Genomic DNA, 22,198 nt, shown 5'->3' with positions numbered 1-22,198 from the left:
GGAAGAAGAGCTATCAATCCATTCAGAACATCCTGGACTGCATTGACGAAGCGAAGAAAAGGATGAAGCCAAGCACATGCAATTCTGGAACGAGAAAATCAAGGAGGACAAAAAGAAGCGGCAGGAGGCAAGAGGCACCAGTGGAGTCGCCGTCTCTGCTTTTAACAACTTCCTCGGTGACGATGATGAACAGAGCTGCGATGACGAGTACACCAACTTCATGAGCAACTTCTCCGTCGCTGATTCGGACGAGTTTCAACGGACAAACCGAGGAGGGGATCTCCGTCACGAGTTCCTGATCGACTCGGGTACACCCAACCATATAACCAACAACAAAGACCTCCTCACCAACTTTCGCGAGGCCACCGACACTGTAAGATACAGCACAGGAGGAGGCAAATCAAGCCCCGTCGAAGGGCATGGCACGATGGCCATCGACACCCTCGACAGCAAGCAGAACGTCATCAGCATCACCTGCCATGATGTCTCGTACATCAAAGACTACCCGACGACGCTTATTTCAGCCAGGCAGCTCCAACGCCAAGGACTCGGACTGGACTCCCTCAGGAACATGCTGTTCAACCCAGCCACTGGCTCAGAGATCCCACTTCAGGAGAAGGGTGGCCAGTATGCGGTGAACACCCTACATAGCACCACTTCCTTCTATCACTCCAAGAAGCAGAGAGCCGCGATGGTCAGCGACTCGAGGCTCTGGCACGAACGGCTGGCTCATGCCCACCCAGAGGCCATACAGCAGCTGCCATACAGCTGTACTGGAGTTGGGGTGAAAGGGCCAACAACATTCGAATGCGAGTCTTGCGGGGTAGCGAAATCCAAGAAGATTGTATCTCGGAGACAGCCAACGTACACGACGACGAATCCATTTGAGCGCGTCAACCTGGACTTCTTCAGCCCTGGGAAGTCGTACAACGGCATGGAGTCGTGCCTTGTAATAACGGACGCATATTCGGGGAAGATTGTTGTCAGGATTCTGCCTGCCAGAGCAGATGGCTTCCAGGCGTTTATCAACTTTGAGATGTTTCTCTGGAGACAGTACCATCTGGTCATCAAGGTCCTGAGAGTTGACTGGGACTCAGCACTACGCAGCAATCTGGTTACTTGGTCAGAAGAGCGCGGCATTCTCTTGGAGAGATCAGCCGCAAGGACACCAGAACAGAACGGTGCCGCAGAACGCAATGGAGGCACGATATTCACCATCGCAAGAACCCTTACCTCGGCTGCTGGGTTCCCGGAGGATTTGTGGCCAGAGGTGGTACAAACCGCTGCATATCTCCACAATCTCACGCCGAAGGGACGCCTACAGTGGGCGACACCAGAAGGAAGGCTGAACGACTGGCTCAACTCCAAGGGCCTTGCCGCTCGAACTACGGCTCCAGGCCTGGCTCACCTGCGAAGATACGGATGCAGGGCGTATCCTCTCACGGCAGACGCCCAAGAGGGACGTAACCGAAAGCAGAAGCTGGCTCCGAGAGCCCACATCGGCTATCTCTGTGGATACGACAGCAGCAACATATACAGAATCTGGGTTCCAGAGATGAAAGCAGTATTGAGGACAAGAGACGTGGGTTTCGATGAGTCCACAGTTTTCAAGGACGCCCAATCCCCAAAGCCAATTCTACAGGACGAATTCCAGGCTTTGGACGTGCCCGTTGCGGACGCCCAGAATCCTTTCAACTCGTCACTGGACATTGACGAGTTCGATGTTGCCACCATCGACCTGTTCGAGAAAGCCCGGACATTCCAACTTGGAGGAAAGATCAACGCGGAGATACTGCGACCCCGGGAAGGTCACACAGCCAGCAGAGATGATGTCCTGCCGTCACCACGTCCAACTCCAGAGACGGAGACTGGACAAGGCCAGCCAGCTGTCTCTGAGGGGGTGGAAGATGCCGTAATAGACACCATTCAAGGGGCTGAAGATGCTGTGGAAGACACGATCCCCGTGCCAGACACCATTCAAGTGACTGAAGAGGCTATTGAAGACACTATCGAAGTAGCTCGGAGCCCTGAATCAACACCTCAACACACACCAGCTGATCAAAGTTCAGCTGAAGACGAGACAGAGACTGTGGAGGCCCGACCATCAGTGGCACCAGCCCCACAGCCGTCGCCATCAACACAAATCCAAGGCACTCGAAGGAGCGCTAGAGACAGAAAGCCGTCACAGTTCAAAGACGGCACCCCCACCGACCAGGCTCTAGGAGCCCGCCGCAGCAAGAAAATGCCTCCATCATCACATTTGACCGTGGAATACTCATTCTTTCACACTCAGACTCCATCGAACAAGAAACCGCTTCTCCGAACAGATATGCCCGCGGAGCCAAGATCCTGGAAGGAGATGCTTCATTCTGATCACAAAAAGCAGTGGCTAGAAGCAAGCGTCCAGGAGGTCAACACCATTGAAAATATGGACACAATCGAGCAAGTCCCCTTCGAATCGGTCGACCAGGAAATACACAAGGTTCTCGGGTTGACCTGGGTCTGGAAATACAAGGTTGACTCCACCGGCTACGTGACCAAGTTCAAGGCCAGGCTCTGCGTACGAGGAGACCAACAGCCCAAGAATGAGATGGAAACATACGCGTCGACACTGGCAGCCAAGACGTTCAGAACGTTGATGGCCATCTGTGCAGAGTTTGACCTAGACACGCACCAGTTGGATGCCGTCAACGCCTTTCCAAATGCACACCTCGACGAGACAGTCTACGTCTGGGCCCCTCAGGGCTGGGATCTCATGCAGGAGATGCAACAGAAGAAGGGCGCTCCACAGAGGCGCACGATTTTCAAGCTGAAGAGAGCTTTGTACGGTTTGCGCCGATCACCGCTTCTCTGGCACAAGCTGCTGTCCGAGGCTATGCGGAAGATCGGCCTCGTGGCTCTCGAGGAAGATAACTGTGTCTTCATGGGCAGAGGCATGATCATGTTCTTCTACGTTGACGACATCATCCTCATGAACCGCAAAGAGGATCGCCAAGCGGCCGAAGAGCTGAAGAGCCAGCTCAAGTCTCTGTTCGAGATGCGAGAACTTGGCGAGGTCAGATGGTTCTTAGGCATCAGAGTGGTCAGAGATCGTAGCCAGCGCAAGCTCTGGCTGTCTCTGGAGAACTACATCACTGAAAAGATGAAGGACCTCAACCTCCAGCCATCCACCAGAGGTCATTTGACGCCTCTATCAACAGACCCAGCACCTGCTCCAAAGGATTACGAAGCCTCTGCTGAATCCATTCAACTATACCAACGCAAAATTGGTTCCATCAATTACGCAGCAACCACAACACGACCTGATGTGGCCAAAGCTGCCTCAAGACTTGCGGAGTCTCTGCTCAGGCCGACAGAACTCCATCACCTTGCAGCAGACCACTGTCTCCGCTACCTCTATCGCACAAGGACTCTCTCGCTGTCCTACGGAGGATCAGGAGACCATTCTACATCGCTGTATTGTGCGAGCGACGCATCATTCGGCGATGATCCCATCACCAGATTTAGCTCACAAGGATACACCACCATGCTCTTTGGAGGTCCAATTGACTGGAAAGCTACAAAGCAGCGATCCGTGGTCACTTCTAGCACCGAAGCTGAGCTGGTGGCCCTCAGTGTCGCAGCGAGGAACTACCTTGCCACTCTTCGTCTGATCAAGGAGCTTCAGCTACGTTTTCATGGCAAGGTTCCGATCCAGATGTTCTGTGATAACCGCCAAACGCTGCTGTTACTCACTAGTGAGAGGCCTCAAGCCACTACGAAGCTCAAGCATGTTGACATCCATCGTCTTTGGATCCGACAAACAGTCAGACAGGGGAAGATATCCGTGGACTGGATGAGCACTGACAAGATAGTGAGCGATGGGCTTACAAAGATTCTCCCGACTCAGAAGCATCAGAACTTCGTGAAGCTTCTGCAGATGGAGTGCGTACCAGCGGTCCACCAGTGAACAGCTTGCTCAATTTCGCCCACCTCTCCTAACACTTACACACATCCTTATTTGCTTCACAAGCACGATTTCCTTCATCTGCCCTGAGAACGCCAACTGTTCCAAAGGCACCAAATTCTCTACCAAAAGCCGCCAACAGGCATCTGCCTGATCTTTCGTGGTTCAGATGGTCAGAGAGAGGCTCGCCTACCCATCTGAGGGGGTGTGTTGCCGATCAGGCAAGGTTCTGTTCTGTGACCCAGGAGTACTTTCATCCCAAATGTGGAGTCCTCATTTGATGCATTTGTTCTGTCGTTATCGCCCCGGTAAGACTCCTTACCGATGCTGGATCTGACCAATTACCTTCGTTTGGACTTCTGGAAGTCTCCTTTTGTACCTTAACAACAATCAATCCACTTTGTTCAATTCCGTGGTGACAACTGTGCCTGTATGCATAAGGTGTTGCCGAGTCGTCAGCCAGGCAGGTCTTGTGGTTTGTCACTGAGAGTCGAATGGAAGATGTGTCTTCAAGCATCATACGGATATACAGCCAAGGCCTCGGTCCATCGTTATGCTGAGGTCTGGAGATAAGTTCTCTTCTCCGTATAGATCAGACGCCTGGCTGTTGAACACCTTTCGCTCGGACTGGTTTTAGTCTCGTTGCGTGTCATCATCATGAAACTAGACGACTAGATGCCGAGTTTTGCAACCCACAGAACCCTCCAACCTTGCCGCCAGCACAAACGCACAGACATTGGCATCACCTGTCAGTCTCGGATATTTTCAGCATTACATTAGTTGATACTACTCGTGCACTAATCCGTTTCTTACATTACGATCCATGTAAGGACACGGACAACCCCCCCGCTGTTCGCTGTACATTGGTTTGCATGCAAATATGGCTGGGAAAAAAGAATGAAGAAAGGAATCCCAGGATGTTTCATGATAGCGTGAAATGGGTAGGGTGTCTTCGCAGAGGCTCACAAGCGTCGCTTCCCAGCAAAGATTTCGATACAAGGTTAACACAACAAGAAAGTGTTGAAATAACAATGTTATTCATAATCGTTACCACATTTGAAAAACTGGAAATAAACTCATGCAATCATACAGTCATCCCCCACCAAGACCGCAACTGGTCAACCCTGGCTACCCTTGTCCCTGGGTGTGAAAATGATGTCTAGCTTTGGGCAAGTCAGAGTGAAGCCGTCGACAAGTTTGTCGGTGAAGGCCTTGACTGATTGATCAGGAGCCAGAGAAACATTGTAGCGGCGCAAAAGCTCAGCAGTGACGGTCCGGATTTCCATGAGTCCAAGCTGCTTGCCTACGCAGGAATATCGACCTGGCAGTCGTCAGCCGATGCTTCTCATTTGGGATACTCGAATGCTTACCAATAGAAAATGGGGCAAAGATTGCCTTATCTTTGACAAGTTCGGGTTTGGAAGTCCATCGCTCAGGAACAAATTCATCCGGGCGTGGGAACACTCGTTGGTCTAGGACGCCATCAGCAAGGGCCTTTCTGTGTCGGCAATGTGCAGGCGCAACTTACCTCGATAGAGTGTGTAGCTAGGAACCTGAACAATGGTGTCGCCTGGGATGAAGGTGTTCTCCACACGGATCCCGCCTGGCGGAGTGAGTCTCTGTAGTCCCGATGGAATGGGTGGGTACAAGCGGAGTGACTCGTCGATGCAGGCCTGCAAGTATGGTAGTTTGGCCAACGATGCGTGATCCGTGCCGTCGCGGTCCGCAAAGTACTTATCAATCTCCTCCTGCAGGTTTCGACACTTAGTCGGGTTCTGTGTCAACTGCAAAAACAGGCAAGTGAGAGATGTGGCAGTTGTGTCGCTGAGACTGGTCAGCAATGTTTGCTCGCTTCCCCCGCGGGTCAAATCATTACCTTCCCGCAACGACAATGAGCATCGAGTCGCCGCACAGATCGATATAGTCTTGTTTCGTCGGCTGCACTTTGGATCGATAGTCTCCCAGGACCCAGGAAAACACATCTGGGATATCAGGCTCATTCTGTACTGTTTGTTAGCCGGCAAAGTGGCAAAAGGAAGCCAGAATGTGTGCCAAGGCTCACCTCCATTCGCTCCTTCGTCTGCTCGTCGAGCCAGCGTTCAAAAGATTTCAAGTGTCTCGTCAAAAGCGGACCGTTCCTGCCAAACAGGACAACCCATGACATGTGCATCAACATCCCACTAAGTGCTGTTGTGGCCTGCAGTAACTCCATGGCAGGATGCATCTTCTGCGACATGATGAGCCCAAAGTTCTTGCCAAAAGCCAAGTTGCCCATGACGTCAAAGCTGTACAGATTGAATTCCTTGGAGACGTTGATTGCGCCGTGTTTCTTGGCATCAATCTGAGTCAGGAGTTGGTTTGTGTAGGTCCTGACGCGGGGCTCGTAGTCCCGAAGAGCTATCTGGGTTTTAGTGCGAGCGTCTTCAACCTTGGACTGGGCCAGCACGAACATTTTGATGAGAAGCCCCGATCCCATGCCTTGCGCCTTCGGCCATGGTCTTCACGATCTCGGGTTGTATGGACCGACCTGGCTGGAAGCTGAGTATTGTACCATGGACCTTTGGAGCACGGTGACGAGTTGGCGTGTAGGGCTTGCACGGCTGTTGGATGTGCGATGGATATTTCCGTGGGACCTAGAGATAACAGAAGCTGGTCAGATGGACTTTGCTAACCTTTTTCCAGGAGCTCTTACCGATGCGAACAAAGTCTCCATACGTTTCATGCAGTTTCTTTGCCTCGATGAAGAACTGTTCATTCTTCCTCGCAAGCCGTGTGGAGTAAGCGCCAGAAAGCTTGGCAGCAAACGGCCCGGGGAAACGTCTCAAGGGGTGGAACAGAGAGCGGTAGAGCACCATGCTCACAGAGAGACCAGCGATGAGTGCGCCATGGAGGGATGATACGTCTTTGACGGCCTGCCATAGATCATCCTGTGATGGGACTGGCGCTCCATAGAACACAACAGCAACGGATGCTGAGAATGTAGTGGCAAACGCTAGGACAATCCTGGACGCGTAATTGTCCCATTCGCCACGTCTGAACAGCAATATATGAAATAAGGCACCAACGGTAAAGGCAGTCAGATGGGCCGTTTGGCCAGTCGACGTGGAGGTCCAGAGCATGATGGACAGAGCGAGACCAGAACGGGCCAAAAAATAACAAATGCCAAGTTGAAAACGATATTGCCATTGTGCTAGAGTTCCACGATCTATATACTGCGCCATAAGACAAAGCCTGTCGACTCGGTGCCCATGAATCCACCTTACCCCAGATTGTTTCTGCCGCCATGAACGTGGTTCAGCACGGGGTTGCCCCACATGACCCGAAGATAGAGCTGCCGCACATCGCGGGGTACATCGCCTTAGTGCAGACCCACATTAGCCGAGGGTCCTCAAGTTGGTCCGGAGCCATTGGCATGAATTGGATTACCGTGCAAGTCAGACTTGGTGGCGTGCAGAGCGTGTTGACATGGCTTCGTACCATCCTTGCATCTTGTTTAATGGGTGAGTAAGGGCTGGAGCTGAAGCGAATGTCAGGTCATGTCTTGGCAAGAATAGCGACATTGCTCGATCTTGTGGACGGACTGCGGAAGAATCGCAAGATGATGCAAGATTCTACCCGCTTGGACATGATATCCATAGCAAGTGATGAGTGACGCCACCCCACCTGAAGTGCCCCGGTCATGCCACGAAAGAGGTTAGTAATGTACATGGAGAACCTTAATGGCCCCTGAAGGCTTTGATGCAATATGCATCATACCGGCCTATCTACCGCTCTGCCAGCGGAATGAACAACCGAGTTACATGTAGATGAATGAACCCGCAAATCCAAAGTTAAAATGCGTCCGAGTGCGCGCACCAGATTGAAATCGCAACAGAGTCCCCACATACTACCGAGGTACCTGCCACGGCGGTGAGCTCTCGATCTTCAGCATACTCATGACATAAAACCGCAAAGGGGTTCGATGGAATGAAGTCTGCCATTGCTCCTACTGTTTCCCCCAATCTAACTAGGTAATTATTGGAACATCAAAACCCCTCCCACAACAAGATGCCTATCGAATCTCGCTGGACTACCCCGACGCCAGAAGTGGCTTTGCACAAATGGGTGTTCGGCTCATCGTTTGGCGAACTCGTCGACCAGAAGATCTTCTTCGATGCCGACTCACCCGCAACGAGGTTTCTGACCTTTTCTGACTTTCGGCTATTGTCCAAAAGAGTGGCTCTCGGCCTGCAACGAGCGGGTTTGAGCCAGGGAGATCGTGTCTTAGTATGCAGCAGCAACAGCCTCTTCTTCCCGCCTCTGTTCATGGGCGTTCTCATGGCTGGTGGAATCTTCACAGGCGCGAGCATAGCCCTGCAACCCAGAGAGCTTGCTCATCAGCTGCGGGATAGCGGCGCGTCGTTCGTCTTTGCAGAAAGCGTCGCCCTCGCAACAACGCGCGAAGCGTGTCTGCAAGCGGGAATTCCAAGCAGCCGCCTCTTCTCCATCGACGGCAGCGATCCAAACCTGCGAGAAACCACCAGACCCATGCCGTCGTGGACCAACATGCTTGCCTCTGCGTCCGAGGCGGCGCGTTTTGATTGGGTGGAGCCGCAGGACCCTCGAACCACGACTTGCTGTCTGAATTACAGTTCGGGGACCACGGGAAACCCCAAGGGCGTTGAGATTACACACTTTGCATATGTCGCGAATGGTGAGGCGACAACTTTCCTGCGGCGGCAGATCAACGACAAGAAAGCCGGCGAGACTCCGGATGCGAGCATCTGCTTCATGCCCCTGTACCACGCTGCAGGTCAAACGTCGTTCATCGTGAACAACCCGCGCATGCTCATCCCGACGTACATCATGCCAGCCTACAATTTCGAGAAGCTCCTCAGCCACATCCAGACTTTCAAGATCACCACAATCATGACGGCGCCCCCCATTCTGCTGTCCCTCGCCAAAAGCCCGCTGACGGCCAAGTTCGATCTGTCCAGTATACGTGACGTGGTATCGGGCACTGCACCTTTGGCACCGGAAATCTCGCTCGAGGTCGAGAGGAGGATATGGCCAGACGGCCAACACTTCATCAGCCAGGGCTGGGGCATGACAGAGGTCACCTGCACCGGATCGATGAAGGGCCCCGACGACCAGCAGAAAACGTCATCCGTCGGCGAAATCGTGCCCAACGCGCGATTCAGGCTCGTGGCAGAAGACGGAACAGAGGTCACGGACGCTAACAAGAGCGGGGAGCTTTGGTTCTCAGGGCCGACGCTGATGAAGGGGTATTGGAAGAATCCGACTGCGACAGCGGATACTCTCCACACGGAAAATGGCATCACGTGGCTGAAGACAGGGGACGTCGTCTACGTGGACAAGTACGCGGCGGGGGCCAAGATTCACATCGTGGACCGCATCAAGGACCTGATCAAGGTGCGCGGCTTTCAAGTGTCGCCGACAGAGATCGAAGGGGTTCTGCTCGATCATAAAGGTGTCACGGACGCGGCGGTCGTCGGGGTCGTCGTCCGGGGCGAGGGAGTACCTCGTGCCTACGTAGTCAGAACCCCGGAAGTGACGGAGGAAGACCTCTTCGACTGGGTGAACAAGCGAGTCGCCAAGTACAAGCAACTCAGAGGTGGGCTAGCTTTTGTGGACAGCATCCCTCGACTCCCGGTACGTCGATCCGAGGCGGGGAACCCTGCATTTCTTAGCCTTTTGATCGATCGCTAACCTTGGAGCAGACAGGGAAGATCCTCCGTCGAGCCCTCCGGCAGAGGGCACAACAGGAGGTCGACGGCGTGAAGGCAAGGCTAGTGTAGAAAGAGGCCGACCAGAATCTGGATGTAGAAATGCGGGGAACCTCTGTAGATCGTGCTCGCTATTGCCGAGGTTTTAATGGGTTGCCAGGTTACGGCGTTCACACAGCAGCCCTGCGCTGCCCACTTTGTCGTATGTCCTTGGTTCAGTAGTCTTCCCAAGATAGTTAGCATAACCGCCATCATCTGTACATAGGTAGTTCCAAGGTGGTACACGTCAGGGGCGCGGAATTAATACCATGTTATGCTGCGTCGCCCAGGATTCGGTCGACCAAGCCAGCGCCATTCAGATTCAGCTACCTAGAAAGCTCCGCTCTCCCCCGCATTCACTACACGGCATCTGTGAATGGGACCTCACTTCACGAATCTTCTCCCTTTTCAATACCCCAATGATTGACCCCGGCGACAATTGCACTCCCTGCCTCACATGAGAGTCAACCATGACCTAGTCGCTGTCTCCAGACTCTCGGGGTAATCCTTTGACCAGTTCTACTCTCCGTCAAAATGCAGCAAGAGCATACATCCCAGATCCTTGACTTGCCTTCAACCACCGACCCAGGCAGTCTGGATCCTCAACCGCCGTTATGTGACAGCCAAAACTTCCGTCTTGGCCGAAGTCACCGCCGGCGTTCTGTCAAAGCGTGTCTCTGTTGCCGCCAGCGCAAGGTCCGATGCAATGTCAGCCTTCTTGGGCCGCCTTGTACCAATTGTCACCTCGACGAGAAGCCATGCATAGTTGCTGATCGGGCGTCTCGGCGGTATGTTCCACAGTGCTTGGTGTTATTCTGAAAAGGAACTCATGGGAATCACGCAGTCGACTTCCTTCGATAGCGAATCCCGATTACGAAGCGGTCTTTGCCACCGGAAATAGCAGTAAATCAGAGGATGTCATTGACATCGACGCGGCGACAAATGCTGTGAATTCAAATCAAGGATTCCCAACGCTGCCAGCCTTGAACGAGCTGGACATACCGGTGGACATGGGCACCGACTCGGAAAACGTATCTACTTCTCAGGAGCCAGAACCGTCACTTGAGATTGCGCTACTACATACCTCTGCGGTAGAGACGATGACTGCTTTCCCGGCCGAGCTTTCCACCAAGAATGATCTTGCAACCGGTATGCGCATGATTGTACGCCCTTGGACGCTGCTTTGCTGACTGTTTGGCCAACACCAGATACTGCACTGGACTTACTACTCCATATACCTCCTGCGGCATCAGATCCTGAGCACTATGAGTCCAACTCTACGCGTGAGGTGGTTGGGCCCTGGGGACCTTCTCCATCATGTCCCTTCCTCGATACTGATGGACTGGCTGGTCTGTCTCAACCAGACATCGTCTTCCTCCAGACCAAGGGCTGCTTTCATATCCCGAACAAACCCATCCTGGACGAGTTTATGCGCGAATACTTTTTGCACGTACACCCTTTTCTGCCTCTGCTCGATGAAGCTGAGTTTTGGGCGGCCTATCGGGTCGAAACACCGGACGAGGCCACTACAAAGGTCCCCCTTCTTGTGTTCCAAGCAATGTTGTTCACTGCGAGTAACGTGCGTATTTCGGGGAGTCCTCTGAATACCAAGCCGGACCATGTTTTACTAACCCACTCGTCATCATAGTTTGTGCCATTAACAGTAGTTCAAGCGCTCGGTTTCCTCAGCATCCAATCAGCCAGAGCGGCATTCTACAACAGGGCAAAGGTACCGATCTGTCGTGCAAAGGTTTTATCCCAATCGCGAGACTAATTTTCAGGCACTTTTTGACGCAGGACCCGAAGCACCACCAGCAGTGTCCGCACGTGCTGCTCTTCTGTTAACCATGTGGTGTCCACCACCCAGTGTTCAGCGCAACAGGACGAACACGGCCTGGCTATCCTTTGCCATACATCAGGCTCGATGCGCAAAAGCTCACCTTGCCTGGGACATTGAGGCGGCTGTCAAAAGCTCAGAGTCCAGCTCTCAGCGAAATCTTCACGACATCCAGATGCTGAAACGCCTCTGGTGGTGCTGTATCGTTCGTGACCGATTCTTGTCGATCGGCATGAGGAGAAGCATGCAAATCCCAACAGCATATCCTATTCTCGAACCTTCTGACTTCGACAACGAGTTGACGCACTCCGAGGTTCATACCGGCGAGTCGAGGCGGCGCCTTCTGGATATCTATATCCACCTGATGTGCTTGTGTAACATCCTGAAAGATGTCTTACCGCCAGTAACAGACACCAATGGGAGCAGCTGTCGGGTGCAGGAGTCACATCAGAGATTGAGTAAATGTCGGACAGCACTGAAAGATTGGTATAAAAAGCAGACTCAACCTACTCCTGGGAGGAAGCCGTCAGGGCTTCGCCAACGCTCTGTTATCGTGCACACCAACTTGTTGCACATCTTTTACTTGTAAGTGGCCCTTCCAGATATGGGCATCGTGCCGTTCCGCGAGGAGTTTCTCATTGGTTTTAGCGCTTGCCGAATAGCTCTTTCACACCGTGAAATGCTTCTCGAACCAGAAGACGATAGACCGCCAAGCACCACAGCTGTGTCTCCCAAGTCTTCTCAGGGCCAAGAAGTGAGGGAGGCAGCCCTGGGAATGACATCTTGCCTTCAAGAGTTGCTCCAGGTTGACTTGATCCGTTATTTGCCTCTCAGCGCGTATGTTCTCGGTGTTGGTCCCTTTCTTTTGCCTCTTGTTGACCTTGATGACAGTATCGCTTTTTTCATGACGCCTCTTCTTCTGCATACACTTGACTTTATGTTGAGGCCACGGCACAGCACCACGGCCGACATCATGGCCAAGCAAGAGCGTCTCAAGGTTTTCATTGATGCTATGCGAACATACCGAACATTCTACGATGGTATTGACTGGGTGAGCGGTGCAGTTCGCCAAGCTGCCAATCTTGCGCGGCCCGATGACACCTCAATAGAGGGCTCGAGCGCAACGAGCTGGATCGACATTTGTTTCTACCACCCCTCCCTCTATATGCGACTGGCCCTGACCCTTGACATGGCCGTCAGCGAGGCCAGGGTCCCCCAAAAGTCCGAGATTGTTGCGTTGCTGCAAGTACACTGGACCTCGAGCAAGAGGATATCCAACGGCCCCAGCCTCAATGCTCCCCAGCTTATGCCAGCCACGCCCACTACCTCCATTTCGGTCACGGCGAACGCTCTACCATGGGATAAGTTTCCTGGTATGCTCGCCTGTCAGCAGGAGAAGGAGACTGGCGGTCAAGACGTTCTCGGGCCAGATGACCAGACGCCCAGTAGCACTGATGACTTGGGCAGCCCGGACAGCGGGATGGAAGGACTGGAGGTGATGGAATATGATGATGCGTTCTTCGGCGTCACGTTACAGGAAAGGGACCTTGAGGCGGACTGGCCTATGCCTCCGGCACTGGAACCTAGCGAACACGGGCGAGAGGCCCAGTTCCGTGACTGATTCATTTGCATAATGTTACTCAGGCAGTTTCATCTTGGAGAAAGGCGCACCATATTTTTAGTATTACTTGCACTGACATAGTGTTTCACACTGTTTTCCTTTCCCAAACCACGGTATCAATGGCATGGCATGCTCCTTAACCTCCACTTGGGCTGGGAAAGTCATGTTTGGAAGCGCTGGTCCTGACCACAAGAAATCGAGGAAGCCCCAATCGGCATTCAAATAGTGCAGCGGATCGAGGTTGTTGCTGTTGTAAGACATTATTTTGTACGCAATCAAGTGTAAGAATTTTCATCCTCTTTCCACGTTCATTCCTCGTGCCCTGTGTTTGGGTTTGGGTGTAGATGCAAATAAGAGCGGAAAGTCCAGTCATTGAGACGTCATTAACTCAAGAACATAACGACGCACATGTCAGCTTCACGTTGAGTCCAACAAGAACTGAACACCAGGCAGTTTCAGAGACATGAAACACTAGATGTTATCAATTCCATGGCTATCAAGAGTCTAATTGTACTTCAGCCATGACAGCTTTCCCACAGCTCAGACCCGAGGGATCCAGTCCGTTCCATTGGCTCGCAGCAGCTCTGTCACCTCCTCTAGGCTGACCTTCAACGCCTTTGCGATATATTTTGGCAACTCTGTGTTATTGTGCGCGCCGGCCATGTCGATGATGAGCTGATCACCCATATCTTCCGCACCATAGGCGTACAGCGTCGTGTCGACGGCGGAGTGACCACACGTCGACCAGGCATGGCCAGTGCGCTTATTCATCGGCTTCGCAAGGTTCGCCGCGAAGTCGCCCGCGAGCAGCGCTTCGACCTCCGCATCCGTGGCATCATTGACACCATACGCCGGGAGGATCTCGTTCCTCAAGAAGCCGCGACGGTCGTTGCCATTGTAGTCGTTCCACAGCTCCGTCAGGTAGGCGATGGAATGCTTGGCAGCGGCCAGCGGACGGGGATCATAGCCGCTCGGGAAGGTTAGTCCACCTGTCTCGTGGTCGGCGACTGACAGCATAGCCGTGTCGGGATGCTCATCGATCCACTTAGTCACAACATTGACAACGTTGTTGTACTCCAGAACGTCCCATAGATGCGCGACCGAGTCGTAAGCGTGTGAGGCGTGGTCGATGCGCGAGGCCTCGATCATGATGAAGTAACCCTTATCCTTGCAGTGCGAGGCACGGTGCAGCGAGCTGAGGGCCGCCGTCGTCATCTCGGCAAGGGAGGGTTCACGATCCGCTTCAGGCTGCTGCTGGCGATCGATCTCGTAGTTGAGGTCGCCGTCGCTGAAAAGACCGACATACCGGAGCCGGATGTCGCCGAGACCCTTATCAAGGTCGTCGAACGCCGAGCGGTTCTGCGCGACAAATTAGCCCTTATCCTGGGTGAATGCGAAGAGGTCAATCTCGTCATCTCGGCAGGAATCCGGGTCGGACTTGGGCTTGAAGTAACAGCGTCCACCACCAAGCAGGATGTCGACGGACTGATTCAACGGGTGACTGCAACCGATCTGTTGCTCAGCAATGGCGGCGAGGCCATTGCGATTGACCACATGAGATGAGAAGGCGGCTGGGGTTGCATGGTTGATGATGCTGGTAACGACAAGGGCAGTCCGATAGCCATTAAGCTTGGCAGCCTCGAGAATGGATCCAACGGGCTGGTTGTCAGGCAAAATACCGATCGCACCGTTGTTTGTCTTGTGTCCCGTGGCGAGACCAGTCCCGGCAGCGGCCGAGTCTGTGACAAGATTGTTGTTCGAGTGGGTGCGCGGGTTGCCGATAGGCTGTCATTGTATCAGATTGTGAATTTCGCTAATGGGAACGAAGTCACCCACCGTGACACTACCGGTAGTTCGTCAATAATTCCAGGCGCACCAGGGCGGGAGCTGCCTTCAATCATGGCTTCATATGTGCGAGCAATTGTCTGCGAAGCTGGCGCCATGCCATCAGGGACAATGAAAATGAAATTCTTGGGCTCAATGGTGCCTAGGGCGGCCTGAGCGAAAGACCCAGCAAGCAGGGTAGAGCCTCGCGTCGTATCTTCAAGAAATGGACTGCTGGTCTGCTATCTCAAGACCTTGTGAAGCAATTGGAAGAGCTTGTGATCAAAAGGCTGGGTTGGCACATCGGAGCAGCTCGAGTCGAATACAGCGGTTCATCGCAGGCATTAAGTATCTTGCGCATTGCCAAGACACAATTTGTGCTGCAGCTCCTTCTCAGGGAGGACGTTGCTAGGAGGTGCCCGTAGAGGCAATGTGCCTCGCCCTAAATGATCGTGGATGCATGGCATGCTCTGGCCATGGTCCAAGAGTCAATCGCTCTCCACAACCACCATCTGCGAGCCCGAGTCGTTGCCTCCGTGCCGCTCGGAAGAATGGTTTATCTCTCGGGAATGGCCCCTGTTCCTGAATGCCAAGAGAACCAGACTCTCGAAAGAGGCCGGTCCAAGCAATAGACCACCAACTTGCAGTTTCTTCGGGAGTGTGATCCAGCCATGGGACGTTGCGAGATGCAGCAAAGGCTTGGCTTGGCTACTAGGCGGGAACTGATGAAACTGAATGAAACGTCAAGCCAGAAGACAGACATCGTCGAACCACGTGGAGGGCAGCGAGAGTTGTTTCAAGTAACATTCCCGTGCTACTGCTTCGGCCATATGAACCTTGATGGCCAAGATCGACGTTCAGTAGTGCGGGGAGACGGTTAGCGCAGAGAATAAACTGCCCACTCGGGCCTTGGCTTCACAATCAGGATAGTCCTCCGTCAAATGCAACATCATCGCCGACATCACGCCGGTTGTCGGTCCGGTGTCCGAAATGTTCAGAACTCGGAGTGCGCTTTCTAGGTAAGTTGAGAATGTTGCAGCTGGATACGCGAGGCCGCAGACTTGATTGCATTGGCGCAAAAAGATGTTTGGGATGATTCGGAGAATCTAAACCCCATTGTCACCATTTCTTGTCAAGAGTCGCTGATTAACTTCCATCATACTTGCTTTATCAATCAACAAGGGCGTTGGAATCACTTGGCGTTCTGTCTTGGCGACATCCGGCTGCATGCAACACAAGGGAGAGAGGGGGCTCAAGAGCCGCACTCACTCCCGACATACATAGCTTGGGCCATGGGGGTCCCTAAGCTCGCCACGTCAAGCCAGCTTCAAATAAAAGAGGAATGAGGCACGGGCGTGAGCTCTGATTAATGCTTGCTATCTAGTCTGCATACCTGTCAGACACAAGTACGATACGATCACTCGGGTCAACAACGACGCACCTCGAATTACTTCTCATACATGACCATTACATATGTAGTCATTCTCGTATACCTGATACAGTTCTCGGTCTTCGGTCCCTCGGCAGGGTTCATGGGGTGCCCGGGATGACGTCGCCATGTCTAGGCGGCTCCAAGTAATCCTCAGGAACGGTCTCAGCAGGCGGTGCCTAACATCTCACAATCAGTACGACAGATGTGGCCCATGACGGAGAATCTTACGTACCTGAAGCTTATTAGCCCACTTTTGGACATCTTCGTAGTTCTTGCATTGATGTCGTGTATTAAAATCTGGGAAAGCGGCCGGCTCGTCCTGATTTGCCCAGACCTGCCCGAGGACACCAGTATCGACGTTGCACATCAAGACCTGACGGATCATGTCGAGGCAGTGGGCTGACTCTGTCAGTCGGGCTTCAAAGTATCAAGAAGTGATAGGTCGGTACTCACTGACGTGATGGCTCAGGATATTGTCGTTATTCTCAAAAGCGTGCTTACCAAGAGCCTTGTAGTAGTCGTAATTGAAGAATAGCGACTTTCGCAGGAGGTTCTGAATCATTCTTCGTCAGTCATCCCAGCCCATCGCTTCGTCCATTTCGCTTCCCCTTACCAGACAATGGAGGTGATGCATCCCCTCAACATTTACAAAGAAGCCAGCGCCGTATTTGGGGTTGCGCTGGACAAAGGACATGTCGAGTCCGCTGGCGAGGCCGTCCTCAATGGAGATGACACCGGGGCGATCTTGCCACGTCAGCAGGGTTTGTAGCGGGAGGGGTCTTGTAAACCTACAGTCAACGCCCAAGGCTTCCCAGGCAGCGTCAACCTCTGGTGAGCCTTTCTGACGATATATATTTTCCTCCAGGAAAGACCCATTGAAGTACTTGGTCGAGTACGTGACATCAATATCGCGGAGCACAGGTGCTGTCGATCAAACGGTTAATCGTTGGCGTTCCGCTCAACCCGGCCCGTCATGGGGGCCGTGTCTCAACTTACACCATTGTGTTGTATGAGCCGCGCAAGAAGCATCAAGGCGACTCGGCCGCGTCGCGAGGTGGGCTCCGACACGCATGGAGACGAGGCTTGTGAATATGAGCACGGCAAGCGCAGTCATCCATTGTGTTATTCGTTTGGTCCAGGACCTTTCGGAAGCAAGTGACTGGAGCGACTCAGCATCCTCCTCAGACTCGTCGACGCGGTCTGCGAGGGGTCTGGATGATGGGGCCTCTTCCTTGGAGAACATGGTGAGGCAATCTTGAACGAAAATCGAAAGAAACAAAAGGGAAAGATTGGGATAATGGCAGGCTCAATTGGTGAAAAGGGGTTCTGAAGAGGAGAAAATGAGCACAGGGGAAGCTTGGGCCCAAGTTTTGGGGGTGGGAGAGCTTCAGCTCGTGGGCTTTGCAGATCGACGTGAGGCGGGATGTCGGGAACGAGGAAAAGGCACATAAGCTATCAGCAAGCTGGACCGCCCGGTTTAGATCGAAGTGCCCATTTGTCTGCAAATCCAGCGTAGGCCTCGGGCGTAGTGGCGTTCCATGCGAGTGAGATGTCGTGCGCAGCAACCGAGCCCTAGGCTGCTCCTTGTTGCCATGACGAGGTGCGATTCCGTCAGATGTGGGCTGGATGCGTCGCCAACACACCGATGCATCCATTCGGAGATGTCGGCAAGGTGGCTACACGTTTCGATAGCGATAGCGCGCTGACGCTAAGGATCGGGGTGGGTGTGCGGCTGAGGCCATCACAACCAAGCCCGGGACCATGCCGAGACACGACTAGGAACACGACCGTGTACTGTAGCACCACGGCAGTGAGCAAAGTCAAGGGAATGCGGGGCGTCCTTCTGAGCTCGATTGGGGCAGACTGAGGGGAAACCCTGTCTTCATAGAGGTCACGATAGGACTGCTGTATGTGGAGATCACAATTATTTCTCTCGGCAAAACTGTAGAACGTTGGTGATCGAATCCAAGACTCGTATTGACTAGGCGTGGAAGAGAAACTCCAATTTTCTAGTGGTAGCGCGCCATGTTGCACTGATTGTACGCCCAAAAGCCTCCGGTGTAGAGATAGCTCGTGGTCCTCTAACTTCTGTCGGCATCACGACTTCAAGTAGATGACACCTGACCCTCTGCTTCCCTGGTCTCTGCAGAGGATGCGGGGAGACAGGGTAAGCATGCATACCAGGCCTCTTCGCTCGTCCAGTTCAGTTCGTCGTTCGCCCACCTGCCTGCCCATCCGGTTACCGATGCTGGAAGACATTGGCGCTATTGCTCATAGGCTGGCCGAGCTGCGTGCGGAGGAAATACGAGGCACGACAGAAGCCTGTCAAATCGGAAGCGAGGTAATGTCGCCGAGGGGTCGCAGTAAGCCAGATGGGCACGAAACACTTCTGCACGCTAGTCTCACCTGTCTACCCGGACGACCACGCATCCGGGACAGGGAGCATGGACCATTCGCTTGCCCAAAGTGGGCAAGACGATGCATGTCGACTCCCAAAACGCCTCTGGGCATGGCAGGGCTGTGGTGTGAGGACTGCTCACCCTTGAAGCTTCTCGACTTGCACGTCCAACCAGGCGACGCGAGGTGATAACACTGGCAAACTATCGTATCTAAGCTTCCCAGAGTTGCTCGTCCGCTGTACACGTGGTCCGGTGCTAAGGTTGGCATCGTCACTTGCCTCGTCACCCCGTCGATAGCATAGGTCGTATGAACCATATTCACGCCGATAGCCCGGCTCTTTTTCTTCTCATACATCATCAACCCTTCGGATGATAGGATCTTCACCCTTAATGCCCCTCGTGACTCAACACGAGAGCTTCTTGAGGCGATGCTGCTGATCCTGTCGAGTCCGGCTTGCCTTTTTGCGGCAAGTTGAGAGCCAAATCATAGCACAATAGACAAGACAAAGCCATTTTTAGATGGGTTGTAAGTTCAGCCTAGATCGGTCTGGGATGAAGGTCGACCCTTGGTATCAGCAGCGATGCCGAAACCGTCCAGGGTGCTCCGGTCTCCAAGCCACCGTCGCGGGTGAGGCTTTGGCAACAAACCTCGGTCCGCCACTGATAGCTTCTCGTGCATCACCACCATATTCCATACCCAGTCTTTGCGTGCATGGTGGCTTCCACAGTCTCACCTGCCCCTCTGCGGCGTTGGCGGCGCTGACGGCGTTCACAGCAGAAAAGGGTTGGCAAACAAGCTGAGGATCTGACGTTTCTCTAGCCTCAACCGGTGAACACGAGAGGTTGGGCAGCAGTCTTGGCCAGATCAGCAAAAACGCCGCGAGCTTGCATGGCAAGATCATCACCTTAGAACTGGCCCCTGGCCCATCGCGGCCTCACCCGGTTCGATATGGCTGGCTTAAAGAGGGGGCGGGCGTGACGAGACTGGCCGGTGTGCGAATGGATGGCGGTATAGCCAATCGAAGCAGCAGATGGCGCCGAAGCAAAGGTTCTCGAAAGACATAAATGGTGGTGTGTCTTCTTCCGTTTCTCAGCCTTTTTCCCACATCTGAGCCTCAACCTCATGTTCTTTCCCAGCATCACAAAAAAGTATAAGTACGACCTCCAACCCATCCCGGCAACAGTAAGCCTTTGGTCCTTGTCCATCATCCACCCTTCTGTCTAACACTCAGCTACGCAGACCCAAAGAACATAATTCAACATGAGACTCTCCGTCGCTGCCATCTTCCTCGCCGTTACCGGCATCATTGCCGCCCCGGCCCCCGTTGCTGAGCCCAAAGCCGTTGCTGAGCCTGCTCCCGACGGCTATGGCCAATACGCCAAGTACGACAAATACTCCACTCCCAAGGGAGGCTACGGACAGTACGGAGGCTACGGACAGTACGGAGACTACGGCAAGTACAAGAAGGATCTCAGCGAGCTTCAGGATGCCAAGGAATAGTCGAATGATCCCTCTATCCTAACGTGGGATGCGCGTTGATCAACGGTCATGTACAGCGAAACATCGCGGGCGCAGCAGAGTGTGATTGGTTCTGGAAACTTACAAGAATTAATGTCTCTCCTTTAATATCCTAATTAATACACATCACGTACGAAACATCATCAGACCTGGATTCCTCGGCTCTGTAGTGACGTAGATTGGCGCATATGGTTGTTCGAAACGGTGTGAAAGCAGCATAAGGAACAGTGAAATTGTTCGTTGCGATAGATTTGAAACATTTCGCAAATTTCAGGCAGAAAGCTTACCTCTCTTTTGTTCTTGTTCATACATACAAGCCCGTGGATTTAGTTGCGGTTGGCCCCAAACGTACCTAGTCTATGTTCACAAAGGATAACGCTTATCTGCCCCACAACATCTCAGTCAATGATATTGTTACGCCCCTGCAGTATTGATCTCACAATCTCCAGCTCAATATAATAGTGCTATCAGCTTGGCTTCGTAATGTTATTGATGCATGTACTTTTTTCTCAACAATATTACGTTTAGCCCGTCGCACCAAGCATCATACCCAAACATCACACCAAAGTAAGTGCAATGTCATCCCCAAGCCCCTCCAAAGAACAACAGGAAGCTGAGGATAGAAAGGAGGAACGCGATCCCCGCACCCAAGCCCCATCAACTTCAACTCAGAAAGCCCCGGTCAAAAAGCGAAGCCCTACCAAGCCCCCGACCCAACATACGTACGTATCGTTCCCTCCACTGGCAGAAGATAGCTCGGACGAGATGACGGACCTTGAGGAGGACGGACTAGACACGTCAACAGAAGAGACCCCGCTGCTGAGCGGAGGAAGCCAGGGCGCAAACTCGGCAGCAGAGTCCCTCCGCCGCCACCTCACTGACAAAGACACTGAGGCATCGATGAGCGAGCGAGCGATCAACCGTCCACGCTCCAGCTCCTTGGCAGGGGCGTTTACTCGCATCTTCTCCCCTCTTTCCCGCTCAAACAGTGCCAAGTCAACGACCGGTCACCCCAAGACTTGGGCTGTCTACAACGAGAATGTGGACGGCGCCGAGCAGGGCCAGAAGTCAAATAAGGAAAGGTAGGCCAGAGAAGACTGAGGATTTTGATACACATTCGTTTAGTATTTTCTTTGTTGCAGGACTGATTGGCGCTGGCTGTCTCTCGGACTCGGGCGGGAATATGAGAAAAAGAAAACATAAAGAAAACGAAGCCTAAGCTTCTCATGCCAGAACGAGCAATTCATTTTTCGTTTGTTAAGAAGTTTGACGATGAAGACCTCATTCTAGACAAGTAGTCCACGACCCTCATGCAACACGTAACATAACACGATGCTTAACAATGACTTGCAAGATCATCCGCAAGAGTTTCACTCACGAATCACCTCAGCGGCGGAAAACAACTATCGGGTGTAGAATCCAGCGTCGGCAATTTTAGCTTTGTGCAATGTTGAAACTATGTACAGTCGAAAGTCGAGCAAAAGGTACGCCCAGCCCACAGCAGGCCGCCCTCGGCGCTCCGTCTACGCAGACACCTCAAAGGCACTGAGAGTACCAGTCGTTCTGCTTCTGGCAAGTGTAAGGGCTGACACAGACAGTCGAGCCCGACCAGCCGTTGCCACCGCATTGGCCCCAGCGGGGGACCGTGGGCCCGCCGGCGGCGGTGGTGGTGGCCGGGGCGCGGGACGTGGTGCTCGTGGTCGTCGGCGCACGGGTTGTCGTGGGCGCGGTGGTCGTGGCGGGCGCGGGGGCCGTGGCGGTGGTGAGGGTGGTGGCGACGGGGGGCGCGACGGTGCCGGTGGCGTGCGGCGCGGAGGACGGAGGAGACGGAGGTCCACGCGGGCTTCTTGTTGTA

The 22,198-nt window shown here is 53.3% G+C and overlaps 7 protein-coding genes across 7 annotated transcripts in view; 3 read left to right on the top strand and 4 right to left on the bottom strand.

The window, feature by feature from the left end:
- Positions 1-5,064: 5,064 nt before the first annotated feature.
- VDAG_03391 (benzoate 4-monooxygenase cytochrome P450) lies at positions 5,065-6,398 on the bottom strand (the record flags this gene model as incomplete). The annotated part of the gene is made up of 5 exons (XM_009657256.1): positions 5,065-5,267; positions 5,317-5,418; positions 5,475-5,770; positions 5,823-5,947; positions 6,009-6,398. The coding sequence occupies 5 exons, from the start codon at positions 6,396-6,398 to the stop codon at positions 5,065-5,067; spliced, it is 1,116 nt and encodes a 371-aa protein (XP_009655551.1).
- Positions 6,399-7,993: 1,595 nt separating this feature from the next.
- Positions 7,994-9,744, top strand: VDAG_03390 (4-coumarate-CoA ligase; the record flags this gene model as incomplete). Its single annotated transcript, XM_009657255.1, has 2 exons — positions 7,994-9,598; positions 9,667-9,744. The coding sequence occupies 2 exons, from the start codon at positions 7,994-7,996 to the stop codon at positions 9,742-9,744; spliced, it is 1,683 nt and encodes a 560-aa protein (XP_009655550.1).
- Positions 9,745-10,245: 501 nt separating this feature from the next.
- VDAG_03389 (uncharacterized protein) lies at positions 10,246-13,169 on the top strand (the record flags this gene model as incomplete). Its single annotated transcript, XM_009657254.1, has 6 exons — positions 10,246-10,499; positions 10,556-10,860; positions 10,920-11,290; positions 11,360-11,440; positions 11,631-12,133; positions 12,494-13,169. 6 exons carry the CDS (start codon positions 10,246-10,248, stop codon positions 13,167-13,169), a joined length of 2,190 nt encoding a protein of 729 aa, XP_009655549.1.
- A 540-nt stretch (positions 13,170-13,709) lies between these two features.
- VDAG_03388 (repressible alkaline phosphatase) lies at positions 13,710-15,070 on the bottom strand (the record flags this gene model as incomplete). Its single annotated transcript, XM_009657253.1, has 3 exons — positions 13,710-14,528; positions 14,652-14,954; positions 15,017-15,070. The coding sequence occupies 3 exons, from the start codon at positions 15,068-15,070 to the stop codon at positions 13,710-13,712; spliced, it is 1,176 nt and encodes a 391-aa protein (XP_009655548.1).
- Positions 15,071-16,332: 1,262 nt separating this feature from the next.
- VDAG_03387 (uncharacterized protein) lies at positions 16,333-17,737 on the bottom strand. The gene is made up of 6 exons (XM_009657252.1): positions 17,422-17,737; positions 17,218-17,349; positions 17,039-17,169; positions 16,879-16,978; positions 16,658-16,824; positions 16,333-16,601 (listed from the first exon to the last, which is right to left on the bottom strand). The coding sequence occupies exons 1-6, from the start codon at positions 17,666-17,668 to the stop codon at positions 16,524-16,526; spliced, it is 855 nt and encodes a 284-aa protein (XP_009655547.1). The 5' UTR covers positions 17,669-17,737; the 3' UTR covers positions 16,333-16,523.
- A 2,348-nt stretch (positions 17,738-20,085) lies between these two features.
- VDAG_03386 (uncharacterized protein) lies at positions 20,086-21,429 on the top strand (the record flags this gene model as incomplete). Its single annotated transcript, XM_009657251.1, has 2 exons — positions 20,086-20,324; positions 21,099-21,429. The coding sequence occupies 2 exons, from the start codon at positions 20,086-20,088 to the stop codon at positions 21,427-21,429; spliced, it is 570 nt and encodes a 189-aa protein (XP_009655546.1).
- A 437-nt stretch (positions 21,430-21,866) lies between these two features.
- The window catches only part of VDAG_03385 (endo-1,4-beta-xylanase), a gene marked incomplete at both ends in the record, with an annotated part of 1,645 nt that continues 1,313 nt past the window's right edge, over positions 21,867-22,198 (bottom strand). The window contains one exon of the mRNA XM_009657250.1: positions 21,867-22,186. Within this exon, the coding sequence (XP_009655545.1) occupies positions 21,867-22,186 (320 nt within the window). The remainder of the gene's footprint in view (positions 22,187-22,198) is intronic.

This window comes from Verticillium dahliae, genomic scaffold, assembly GCF_000150675.1.
Source record: "Verticillium dahliae VdLs.17 supercont1.5 genomic scaffold, whole genome shotgun sequence".
In the NCBI taxonomy this organism is placed as follows: domain Eukaryota; kingdom Fungi; phylum Ascomycota; class Sordariomycetes; order Glomerellales; family Plectosphaerellaceae; genus Verticillium; species Verticillium dahliae.
Note: the sequence above shows the minus strand (reverse complement) of the source record. Positions and strands in the feature narration are given on the sequence as shown.

Bases quoted from the DNA above. Each gene is read 5' to 3' on its own strand.
- VDAG_03387 (XM_009657252.1), bottom strand. From the start codon at position 17,668: ATGTTCTCCAAGGAAGAGGCCCCATCATCCAGACCCCTCGCAGACCGC. The intron at 17,350-17,421 runs GTAAGTTGAGAC...TTTGATCGACAG, and splicing joins GGCTCATACAACACAATGGT to CACCTGTGCTCCGCGATATT. The intron at 16,979-17,038 runs GTAAGGGGAAGC...AGAATGATTCAG, and splicing joins TGCATCACCTCCATTGTCTG to AACCTCCTGCGAAAGTCGCT.